Genomic DNA, 12,139 nt, shown 5'->3' with positions numbered 1-12,139 from the left:
GAGTTTGTCCAGGCGTTTGTCAGCCTAAAGCCCGACACCCAGGTCCTGTCATCAGTTCAGGGGGCTTAAAAAACATATGGATCGTCTACAAAATATAAAATGTCCAGGAAGTTTTGGACACATGAGCACAAAATAAAATACACAATATTGCAGAGAAAGAAAAATGGTAATACAAAAACAATACAAAACACAACTGAATTACTTTTAGACTTCATAAAAACTTTTGAGATGAGGTCACTCTTCCAGTTTTAACCTCGGGACAAACTCTCCTATTTGGTCGCCAGATTCATAAACTGCATGTCCTCTCATGCCGGGCAAGTTGAGGGTTAAAGGTCAATCAATAATCATGTGAAAGCATCCATTTATTGATTTATTGTCTCCGACTCTTGAATGAGGGCTATGGGGGGACCTTTGGCTCTTGCAGCTGCCTGAAACTTTAAAAATGATTTGGACAGAGTGTGATTGTGCCACTAATCTGTTCACAGATTAACTATGGAGCAACGACGTGTCCCAACGGTTTTATAATAGTCTTTCCTCAAACTGCCCACGTTGTCCCACCTAAGTCCAGAGGAGCGTCTGTGAATTTGGAGCATCTGATATGAGGATGAGGAAATTACCCCCCAACCGAAATCCCACCTGGAGGCCCATAAATAAATGTTCTGCATCAGAAAGCGTCAGAAATTAAAAGATTCAGTTAAACAATCTGTCAATCCACAGCATCTGAGAATAGTCTGGAGCATTTTTTAATCTAAGTTTCTCTGAGGAGGCACAGAGGAGGAGAACATCCAACAGGAAGTCAGCAGGTCATGATTGAATGTGGAGAAATCAGGTCATCAAAAGTTTGAATTTAAAACCCACACCAGTGACCTGCTGACGCTGTCGGCTGCGTTTTGAAGTGGTTTCACATTATTGCATTGGCTAATAGTTAATTACACCATAAGCTGCCGCTTTGCAATAAACAAAGGTGTCAGTGTTGAAAGTGAAGTTCGGGAACAATCATGAACTCAATACTTAAATATATTTTACATTTAGAATGACAGAATCACTCGCTATAAATATTATTATATTATATATCACATGAAAGCAAATTTTACAATGGGGGCCAAAACTCAAAGCACACTTTAGGTCGCGATCCAGGCGTAATAAACATTTATTGAACACACTTATTAAATGTTTTTTTTAACATGAATAGAAATAAAAACAGACATGGATAATATTTCACAATAAATAAACTTAAAACTTCATATAAATAAAAATACTTTGCTGTGTATAAAAATATCTCTTTGTCAAAATCAGAAAAGTTACAACTATAAACAAACAAAAATGATGCTTTTCCACAAAAGTAAAAATTTAAAAAAATGAAAACTTTCACTTTTTTTGTACTCAAGCTGTTTTTTGGTTGTTGTTTTTTCACAGCAGGATGTTTGGCGTCTCTTCCTGGAAACCCGTTCATTTACGTTAGGTTTTTGTTTTTTTTTGAACGGACTGCAGGTGTTTATCAGTGGGACGACTAAAGATTCAGCTCAAAATTCCTTCTTTGTGCTTCAAAGTCTGCAAAGCGCCGTGAGAAGTCGTTGATCAGAATAAATTTTGAAATTCCAAAGCAGCAGACGGATGTCCTCTGGTGGGACCGGAGCTCATCCTCGTCTCGGTTTGAGGGCTGTTTTCACGTGGCATCACCAGTAGGTGTCGCCAAAGAACCAGTGAGATCAAGTCTCAGGTTCCTCCTCAATGCTTTGAACCCGATCAATACAAGTTCCCAAAATCTCTGAAGAGCTGAAGGTTTAGACACAGATAGAATTATCAGATAGATAAGATAGGAGCACTGTCATCTGAGGTTATAGGTTCAAATCCCAGCATCTCTCTTTAGATTTTCTCAGAGACAAACTCCAATGTCACAGTAAGACTGAGAGAAGCTAAAATGTGTAATTCGGCCTTTGACCACAGGAGGGCGCTGTAGGCAAGGCATAGATAAAGGTGGATGTAAGCCATGATATATTGTACTGTGTGTTGATTTTCGGTAGTCGCTCAAAATAAAAGCATGAAAATAACGAATTATTATAAAGCTAAAATATGTAATACGGCCATTGACCACAGGAGGGCAGTGTCGCCAAATAGTGTCAAAATCTGTTAGATTCCTGTATAAAACAGTTAAAGTTGTGGGTTAAATCTAGTGGTCAAAACCAAGAAAAAGGTTCAAACATTTTCAAATAAAGCAGAAGTTAGTCCAGTCACATAGTGCAGGCAGGAAAAAGAAGGTTTTGGGTTTTGTTGGAAGCGTGAATTGTTCTTGAAGTTCTCCTCGTCCTCTCATCAGGGCAGCACGGTGGCGCAGCGGTAACGCTGTTGCTTCACAGCCATGAGGTCTGGGGTTCAAACCCCACTGAGGGCCTCTCTGTGAGGAGTTTGCATGTTCTCCACGTGTCTGGTGGGTTCTAAAAACATGCACTTAGCTCAGTTAAATTGATCATATATAGGAAGGAGGACACACCCAGGTTGTCATTGTAGTGGGGAAATGGTTCTTAACCTGGTTACAGAAACTTTTTGGTCATTTCCTCCACCTGTAAACCCCATAAATGTAAGTTCCAAACAAAGTCACAGCAGCTGGAGGTGTAGCTCAGAGGGATGAGAGGAGGAACTGAGATCTGAGGTTATAGGATCAAATCCTACTGTTCTCATTGTTTTTCTGATCGTTTCCTGAAAGACGAAGACAAATACGCGCGGAGAAAAGGTCTGAGTGTGAAGGAACCCGTGGCATGGTGGGTAAGTTCCCACAATGAGCCCAACCCGTACTCGCTGCGGGTTCTGGATCAAAGCTGTGTCTCACGGAAATGAGGCCGGAGGGGGCCTTGTCCCCTCCTGGCCCTCTGGAGGTATTGAAAGATGGGGTTATGAAGCCTCAAACCAGAAACGACTGATATTTTACCGCCATCATGAACGAGTAACCTAAATTACTGTAATACACAGGATACTCTTATCCTGCACGTAAAGTTAAGAATGTTGGAAGAAACAACTGTCGCTATAGCCGCCGCCTATAGGGTAAGATGAAGTTTGTAGTCATCGCTGAATGTACTAACCGTATCACAAGCACTCCGCTTGACATTTTTATTAAGAGCATCAGAAATTCAACTGGAAAGTTTTATGATGTTCACATCTTAAAAATGTCGGGTTAATTCTGTGCGACTAAACAAGTCAACCACACAAACTTGAGTGGAACAACAAAACCATCTGACAATCTGAAGGAACATGTTTTTAGTCTTTTCTTGAAGCTCCAGGTGGAGTTTAGGGCCAGAGGAGATTCTGCAGCATCAGGTTCTGTTATTGAAGCTCCGGGTTCAGGATCTCCAGGAGCTTCGACATCTGAACCTGGGGACAAAACAGAGACGGTTCTGAGTCCACGTTCTGATGGAGGACACGCTCCAGTCCAAATAACTGGCGTCCAAAGCAGCACCTCCAAATGAAGACGTCGTCTCCAGCTTTCATCTCTGACCATGTTCACACACATGTGCGCTTTCCTGACGCCCCCTTTACCCACAATCCTTTGCGCAGCGAGTGTCGTTCCTGTACAGACAATAATCATAACGACAGGTTGATCATCTGTGACGAGAAAAGATGGAGAGGAGACATTTAGATGTGTGTGTTTAATCAGTGGCAGTCATTCAGTGACACTGAGAGTGTTTCCTCGTTAATTCTTGTTCCTGTTAACACAAAGACAAAACACTGAAGGGACTCGAACCCAGCCTGAATCCAGCTTCTCAAACAAGCTAGCTGTGGCTAACTAGCTGCTACCTGTTAGCTGCCAGCTACCCGTTAGCCGATAGCTGACTGTTAGCCACATTTCTTCGGAAACCACTCCACGTTAGATGTCCCACCGTGTTTTTCCTGTTATTTCCTGGTTGGCCGACAACAATCCGCTTAAATTCCATTTTCTCCCGCTAACAAAAGCTTTCAAATCTTCGCTGGAGTCAGAAATCCACCTGCTTTGTTTTCACCATGAGCAAGCGGAACTTTTCTCATGACGGCTTGTTTCAGCAGGGCCGAAGTTCAATGAAACACCGAGTTCCCGAGTCTTGGGTTCGGCTAAAGTCGGGAATGTTCGTTCCGGGTGTCTTATTGATGGTGGCGCCCTCTGCTGGAGAAAAGAAAAGTGACGTGTCCTCAGAATGTTGGAACGAGAGCTCCAAATGAAGTTATTTGTGTTTTGGATGCGTTTTTCACAACTTTTTTTTGTTTGTTTTTGTATTAAATCTTCTTTGAACGTTTGCTGACAATTAAACGGATGTCCGAAAAATGTCCTCAAGCCGCCACTGAAATTCATGCCACGAAAAAAACGTATTTTCCTTGAACTGTGGCTGAAGTGATGTGCCTTCATCTGATAATGTCAGATATCAAAAATTAATAAAAAATTATATGACATTAACCATATTGAACACTTTAGCATTTAATGGGGAATAAACAGCCTTTTCAACCACATAAGGTTTATTCCACGAATCGTTGTGAAAACAAAGAAATAATCTACCAAACACAAATTTCCTTACTTTTTTATGTTTTATATTTGTAAATAAATAACTTTACCTGTAATACCAATTAAAATGTACACAAAATTCAGATGTTCAAGGGAATTTTTCCACTCGGCACAGAATTTCTTGCTTTTAATAAACCTGGAAGCCTGTAAAATCGTCTTATCAATAAAGAAAATAAAAATGTTTATAGGAAATATTGATCAGAGACGCAATTATTTTTTTCTTGGCTATTAATATCTCTTTCATTCATTTGACATTTTATTTTCCACTAAGAATTTTTTCTCATCATGTCTTAACATAATAAACAAACTGCTGTGTCATGAGTAAATGTGCTCTAGTGGCAGATATGAACTAAATATAATATCTCCATTGATATAAAATCTGTTCACTATTCTTAAACTACTTGATTGTAATTTTTAAAAAAATCAGATCAAGGAAATAAAAATGAATTATAAAATCAAAAACCTCTTATGAGGGTAAACCTAATAAGAATCTGTTCTTAATTGCTTGCCTGGTTAAATAAAGGTTAAATAAATAAAATAACCTTTTAGAAACATTTTACAAAGTTCCCTGAGAGCAGAAGTGAAAACAGCCTATCAGCTTCCAGGAAGCAGCATTCTAATCGTGTGAATGAAAATAACCCAAGTCCTCCTGTAATCCCTGCCTATCCTTTTTATCTCGGGATTCAGACCAGTGGGAGCAGAATGGAGCTGTGAGCCTTCACGCCACCGCCATGCAGCCCTTGTCCCATTAGACTGGAGCGTTGGCGCCTTTTTTCTTTAACTGTAGTTTAGCCGCTTAGTTTTCGGTAGCTTGCAGAAGAATCAAAAACATGAGTCGACACTTTGCCGCTGCTTTTTGTGTGGCTTTAGCCTTCTTTCCTCTGCTGAGCCTTTCGTGCCCTGCACAATGCAACTGCTTCTTCCACAAACTGAGCGACGGATCAAAAGCGAGGTAAAACCCTCTGGTTGTTATCTTTTCTCGCTTTGATTTGAATCCCTGTGCATTTTCCTCCATGTGACATTGTTTTCTGTGTAGCTTTCTCCTCGTTCAGTTACTCTCTGTAGTGGAGGATTAACTCCGAGTTGCACTTTAATCTCCTTTGCTTGTTACTGAACAATGGGTTTTTACGTTTGTGCAAATAAATTCTGAACTGTGTTATTTTCATGTGACGTGGAGGAGAAATGTATTTCCTTTGTTGTGGACTCCAACATGTCATTTTATCGACTGTTGTTTTGCTTCCAGGAGTGTTCTTTGCAACGATCCAGAGATCACCGTGATCCCTCCAAATTTTCCTTCAGACACGTCAAAGCTTCGCATCGAGAAAACGGCTATCACCCGGATATCGACCGACAACTTCCACTACCTCAACAACCTGGAGTTCCTCTGGATGTCTTTCAACTCCCTGAACACACTGAGCGTCGACAGTTTCCGAGGGCTTTACAATGTGGATGAACTCCGGCTGGACGGCAACGCCCTCACCTCCTTCCCCTGGGAGTCTCTAACCGACATGCCAAACCTGAGGCTTCTCGATTTACACAACAACAAAATCTCCAGCCTTCCGAAGGAGGCCACGGCGTACATCAAGAACATCACCTATCTGGACCTGTCCAGCAACAGCCTGTCCACCATCCCTGCTGACGTCCTTAGCCTGTGGCTGAGTGTGAAGCCATCCCAGGACGCCGATTCCTCTAAACTTATTCTTGGTGAGGAACAAGCTGTGTGATTTAGGGATACTGCTTTTTAATCTGCCTGGCATGACGAGGAGTTCTTTGACGCCAGGAACATTTAAAGAGTCAGGGATTAGTCTAATTTTAGTTATTGTGTGTCAAGGTGTCACACGAATTCCCTTTCATTCACAGTCGTGAGTGTGAGAAGGCTGTGTTACGATATAGATGGATAGACAAACGCTAACAACACTTCTGTCACATCTGCAGGTCTCCATGACAACCCGTGGTTGTGCGACTGCCGGTTGTACGATTTGGTCCAGTTCCAGAAATCCCCGTCTTCGTCCGTGGCTCTTATCGACACCAGGCTGAGATGTGCTGATCCGGAGAGCTTGTCCGGGGTTTTCTTCACCGAGGCGGAACTGCAAAGGTGTCAGGGCCCCCGGGTGCACACGGCGGTCGCTCGTGTACGAAGCTCATTGGGCAACAACGTCCTGCTGCGCTGTGGCACAGTTGGAGTCCCCATCCCCGATTTGTCGTGGAGTCGTGCTGACGGCAAGAGGATGAACGGCACCGGTGAGTCTGGCTGAGCTATTTCCAGACGCCCCGAGTTTAGAAACACTTCTAGAACAACACAAGTCACGACAAGACTAAAGTTTTTCTGCTCAATCCTGGTTGACTTGTGCATTTCTTTTCCAGTCCAGGAAGAGATTTCAAAAGAAGGCATCATTTGGTCCATCTTGAGCGTGCCTGCAGTCTCCTACCGAGACTCTGGGAAATACGTATGCAAAGCTACCAACTTCGTGGGCACGGCAGACGCCATCATCTCTTTGGTGATCACTGATTCCTTCCGATCAGAGGAAGCAGGTGGTAGCGTGACCAAGAAAACCAGAGGAAAGAAACCGGGTGGCATCGGCCGAGCGGCATACCAAGAGAAACTTATTGCCCGATATGTTCCACCAGCGACGACCATTGCCCCCCAACCTGTCATTGAACCCCTCAACAGTAAAGGAGTGACTGGAAAGTACGAGATTGAGAGCTACAGCATCTCTGATGATCCTTCTCCGGGTCGAGACCCTCAGAAGGCGGCGGAGGTGGAGCGGGACGCTCTGAGTAACTTAGCAGCCAACGCCTCGTCTTTACAACAAGCTCCAGCCAAGAGAATTGTGCGTTCAGTGAAGGTGATCGGGGACACCGATCACACCGTCTCCCTGAACTGGCGAGCACCCACGGCGACAAACACGACAGAGTTCAGTGTTCTATATGCTATATTTGGTGAGCGAGACATGCGTAGGATCAATGTAGGCGCTGGAAGGAACCGGATCACCATCGATGGACTTGTACCAAAGACAAAGTACATCGCTTGCGTTTGCGTCAAGGGCCTGATCCCGAAAAAGGAGCAGTGCGTAATCTTCTCAACAGACGAGGCGGCCAGCGCGAGTGGAACTCAGAAGCTCATTAACGTGGTGGTGATAACCGTCGCATGCGTGATCGCCGTCCCCCTGACACTGATCGTGTGCTGCGGCGCTCTGAAGAAGCGCTGTCAAAAGCTGCTGGGAAGGGAATCCAAGGAAATACAGGATTCGTACGTCACTTTTGAGACGCTGGGACCCGGGGCCAAACCGAAAGGGACGGAGGGCGAGTATCTGACCAGGCTAAATCCTGACGAATCCAACCGGCTGCTTTCAGCCAGGTCTAGCGTCGACTCGGAGGCCACGGCCAGGACTGAGGCGCCACCTAACGAGTACTTCTGCTAAAACCAAACGGACGCCTCAACCTTCAGAGGATGCACTTTGACTGTAGAGACTGGGATGATCCTCCTTCTGGGGTCTTCAGAGGGCATGGAAAAGCTCCGTCAACGGGATGGAACAAGTTGTTTCTCAGCCTTGTAGGAATAAAAACCACCTTCCATTTGGTGGGACAGCAAAAAGGGAACAGTTTTGATATTTGCGTGTAATGTAAATGTGTACAAATAAATAAATACATCATTATGCACTTTTAAAGGTGATGTTTTCCAGAGGAAAGTATCTTGAATCATCGCCCCAAATGAAACCCAATCCATTACATTTTTATCCAACATAACATTTGCATTGTGTTAATAAGTATTTAGAGTAAAGCAGTCATTCGTCTGTTTTCTATATTGTTTGTATGATATTTACGTGCCAGGTTTACTGTTGGGTCAAAACCTTCAAGACAGTAAATTTCACAATGTGTAAATATTTGTGACCTGAAATATGTGTATGTCTGCATATTCTCTATAAAAATAAATATTTTTTTATATTTATAGGCTCTTAAGTTTTTCCGTCACATCAAAGAATGTTCATATATTTTTTAATTTATCATAAATATTAGATATTAGTGAATAAATTTTAATCCTGGCTGAAGTTTAACTGCTATAAAAATAATAATTTACACATGTAGTGTTTAGTAGCACTCATAGCCTCCATGTTACTTGAAATAGATGCTGGATCACCATGTTTAATTGTTGTTGACAGGCTAGCATTAGCATTTAGCACTCCAGATTTAGACCTTAAGCGACTGACACAAGTACCCGGATGTTATTGATGAGACTAAATCAATCTGAAGTATTTAAATCTAGCAATAGGTGTGGCTCTTAAAGCCTTTTCTCGTTAGTCTTGTGCTCCCACATGTTAGCATTTGCATGCTGGGTAATGAACATTAAAGGAGAAACCCATCAGTGAAAGGTTGAAAATGCAGAATAGGTTGTTGTTGCTTTTCCACACTTGCTTTATGTGCTGATTCGGCCTTTAACAACCTGTGAAACAACCAGTGTTCAGATTATTGAGGTCAGATTACAGTCCTCTCCAGACATCTGTCTCCCTGCAGCCCTCCCTCCATGTGGCGCTAAACCCATCGGGCTCCGGCCCACTTAACGCAGATGGGCCTCCTGGCCTGTCGGTGCTGGAGGACAAAGAAAATTAAACCGAAGCCAACGACTTAGAGAAAATTCACCTCGTCTTGAAATCTGCTGCCAGTGTTCAGTCAATCAGACACTTCCAGACAAAGTGGACCATCCCTATAAATACGCCTCACCTATGAGTCTCTTTCTTGTCACTTGGTGTCTTAAGTGTTACGTCAGTGAAGATTAAGGTAATAGGCTTTCTTCCACGCGGCTCATGGTCTTGTCCTGCCCACATAGGCCTATTTCACAAGCTCGTCCAGGAATATGGACGCCTTTTGCGTCGCTTTACACATTGCTTTGCTATTTCATCTCTTCAACTCCGGATCATCAACTTGTCGGACCGGCTGCTCCTGCACAGATGAGAACTCTGGACGGTAAGACATTACTTACAATTAACAACCACGTAAAAGAAGACGCAATCCTTTTGTAGGTCAAACCTGGCAACCACACTATTGTAGAACCTGAATGCAAACCGTATAGGTAAGTTTGAGCTAATGCTACATGTTCTTTCATCTGAACACATCCCAATTTGCCGTTCTAGAACTTTACTGTGTATGGAAACCTCCATGAGACACATACCAGAGGACATCCCAGATGATTTCACCAAAATCAGAATAGAGAACTGCCATCTGACGGAATTACCTCGAGGATCTTTCTCTCAAGTTCGTGCCTTGGAGTTCCTCTGGCTGAATTTCAATGAGATCGCCCTGATGAATATCAAAAGTCTGGAGGGGCTCGCCAACCTGACTGAGCTCAGGCTGCAGGGGAACAAACTCACGTCCGTGCCGTGGACGGCGTTTCAGGACACGCCGAAACTGAAGATTCTCGACCTGAAGCACAATCGACTGGACGTCCTACCCGAACACGCTCTGAGACACTTAACTGCACTGACCTACTTGGACATATCCTTTAATCAGTTCAGCATCATATCAAAAGACGTCTTTGTTAACTGGCCTCTTTACCAAAGGGCAGAGAAAGCATGGGGAAAGGAAGGGGTCGTCTCCAACGTGGTTCTGGCACTGCATGACAACCCCTGGTTATGCGATTGTCGCCTCAAAGGCTTCGTCGAGTTTATCCGGACGGTGAGTCCTCCCATCATTCTAATGAACTCTTACATGAAGTGCTCAGGCCCGGCTTCCAAAACAGACAAGTTTTTCCATGAGATCCAGTTAAAAACTTGTATGAAACCGGCGGCATCAGCCCCAGAGACGAACATCACTCTACCTCTTGGAGCAAACGCAACACTCACTTGCTTGGTCAAAGCCAGGCCAGGCCCGACCATCCAGTGGATGTACAGTCTGAAGATTGTAAGAGGATTTGTTGGTAAGACTTTCTTTTATTTCTACCATCCATTAAACTGTTGTGAACCACGATGGGAGCACTATGTGCATCTATCTCTTTAGAGATACCTTTAGAGATATCTCACCACAACTTCCTGACATTCTCTGACGCCTTTGTCTTCCTCTTGCAGCAACAGAGACTCAAATAAACGAAGAGACCGTTTCCTCCCAGCTGGTGATCCCATCGCTTCACCCGGCAGACAGAGGGCTCTACACCTGCATGGCAAACAATTTCATTGGCAACTCCTCTGTCGCCTTCAACGTCAACGTCAGCTCCTTCAATTCTTCCGTTCCTCCTCCACCGCCCGTCCCCATGCTGTCATCAGATGAGAATACCTACATCGAGATTCGCATTGCTAAGCAATCGGTTTACGGCATCACCCTGGAGTGGCGCGCAAAGACAGACAACCCCACGGAAACCTGGTTCACCATCCACTTTGGTAAATTCGACTCGCCTAAAAAGGAGATGATCTACATCGGCCCCGGCGTCAACAGCTACTCTCTAAGCAACCTGCTTCCTGTCACCAAATATGAGGTCTGCGTGACCCTGAAGAACCATCCGCCCAGGAACGGCCAGTGCATTGTGTTCGTGACAGGAAGTGACATCAGCGAGCTGGAGCACAGAGAGAGGCTAATCCACATTGTGGTGATCGTGTGCGCCATGGTGCTGGCGGTGCCGGCTGGCATGTACGCCTGCACCACGGAGGCCCGCTTCAGCTGCGTGGATCGGTGCGTGGATCTGTGGAAGAAGCGCCGGCGACACGGGGAGAACCTAGAGAGGACAGAGAGGCAGGGCACCTTCGACAGCCTGCAGGCCCCCAGCGATGAAGGCTTGTGCAGGGACTCGGAGGAAAACCCCAAAACAAGGCAGAAGCCCGACGATAGCCGTAAAGGAGGAAGCGCGGCGCATTTGTACTAGTCCAGAAATGCACACGCATGTGGATTTGCAAATAATAGCTTTCAGTGTAGCCTCACTTTGTGCTTCCATAAGTACATCCATTTTCATGACTGTTGCACCTTCATTACCCTTGGCTGTACGATATATAAGACATGAAGACATGAGACTGACCAAAACGTACTTTCATTTTGAAGGTACTGTATTTCCAGAATTGTCTGCACCCCCCTAATTTAAAAAAAACACCTCAATTTATCAACATTTGTGCAAAGTTTGAAATATATTAAATCAATGTTGTTTAGGAGGGAGAAACATGATTCTTACCATTTTAATGTTTGGTTACCAAAACAACACGAGTCATGTTATTTTTATTTGTCATTTTGAATTGGACAATAAGAAGAATCATTTTTTATTCAGATAATCGGAAGAATCTTTATAGATTAACTATATCATCTGGGTTTTTTTTATAAACTGTAATGTAATTTAAATGTGATATGGATTTAGACCCAAATTGGGACCCCTTTTTTTTTTGGTAGTATTTAGTCATTCTGTAAATATGTGAGTAAATATATCACCAAGTGGAGATGCCTTTCATCTTTATTATAAGGATTATCATCTGTTAATTTATAATTTTATTTTTTGCAAAACTAAATTTGATATTTATCTGTTTTCTGTTAATATTTTGATACCAAATGTAATGAAATAAGCAATTGTAAATTTAGAAGATGTAAATAATCAATTCTTTGTGTATTTCTTTATTATTAATGTTGTGTGTTGGTTTACGGTTCTGC

At 43.4% G+C, this 12,139-nt stretch overlaps 2 protein-coding genes and 1 long non-coding RNA gene across 4 annotated transcripts; 2 read left to right on the top strand and 1 right to left on the bottom strand.

Moving 5' to 3' along the window:
* Positions 1-3,091: 3,091 nt before the first annotated feature.
* Positions 3,092-4,040, bottom strand: LOC137588593 (uncharacterized). Its single transcript, XR_011034071.1, has 3 exons — positions 3,873-4,040; positions 3,452-3,597; positions 3,092-3,366 (listed from the first exon to the last, which is right to left on the bottom strand). It is a non-coding gene; the product is annotated as an uncharacterized lncRNA (long non-coding RNA).
* A 1,172-nt stretch (positions 4,041-5,212) lies between these two features.
* Positions 5,213-8,406, top strand: lrit1b (leucine-rich repeat, immunoglobulin-like and transmembrane domains 1b). Its single transcript, XM_068305714.1, has 4 exons — positions 5,213-5,477; positions 5,769-6,229; positions 6,461-6,766; positions 6,890-8,406. The coding sequence occupies exons 1-4, from the start codon at positions 5,356-5,358 to the stop codon at positions 7,945-7,947; spliced, it is 1,947 nt and encodes a 648-aa protein (XP_068161815.1). The 5' UTR covers positions 5,213-5,355; the 3' UTR covers positions 7,948-8,406.
* A 971-nt stretch (positions 8,407-9,377) lies between these two features.
* LOC137588702 (leucine-rich repeat, immunoglobulin-like domain and transmembrane domain-containing protein 2) lies at positions 9,378-12,026 on the top strand. 2 transcript variants are annotated; one of them, XM_068305927.1, is made up of 3 exons: positions 9,378-9,487; positions 9,655-10,436; positions 10,585-12,026. In XM_068305927.1, exons 1-3 carry the CDS (start codon positions 9,378-9,380, stop codon positions 11,370-11,372), a joined length of 1,680 nt encoding a protein of 559 aa, XP_068162028.1. In that variant the 3' UTR covers positions 11,373-12,026. The 2 variants fall into 2 exon arrangements, with proteins under 2 accessions (XP_068162028.1, XP_068162029.1); XM_068305928.1 differs by having other exon boundaries at positions 9,384-10,436; positions 10,591-12,026.
* Positions 12,027-12,139: the final 113 nt, after the last annotated feature.

This window comes from Antennarius striatus, chromosome 21 (assembly GCF_040054535.1).
Source record: "Antennarius striatus isolate MH-2024 chromosome 21, ASM4005453v1, whole genome shotgun sequence".
Taxonomy (NCBI): Eukaryota; Metazoa; Chordata; class Actinopteri; order Lophiiformes; family Antennariidae; genus Antennarius; species Antennarius striatus.
The sequence above is the reverse complement of the archived record's forward strand: the minus strand, read 5'-3'. Positions and strand labels throughout refer to the sequence as shown.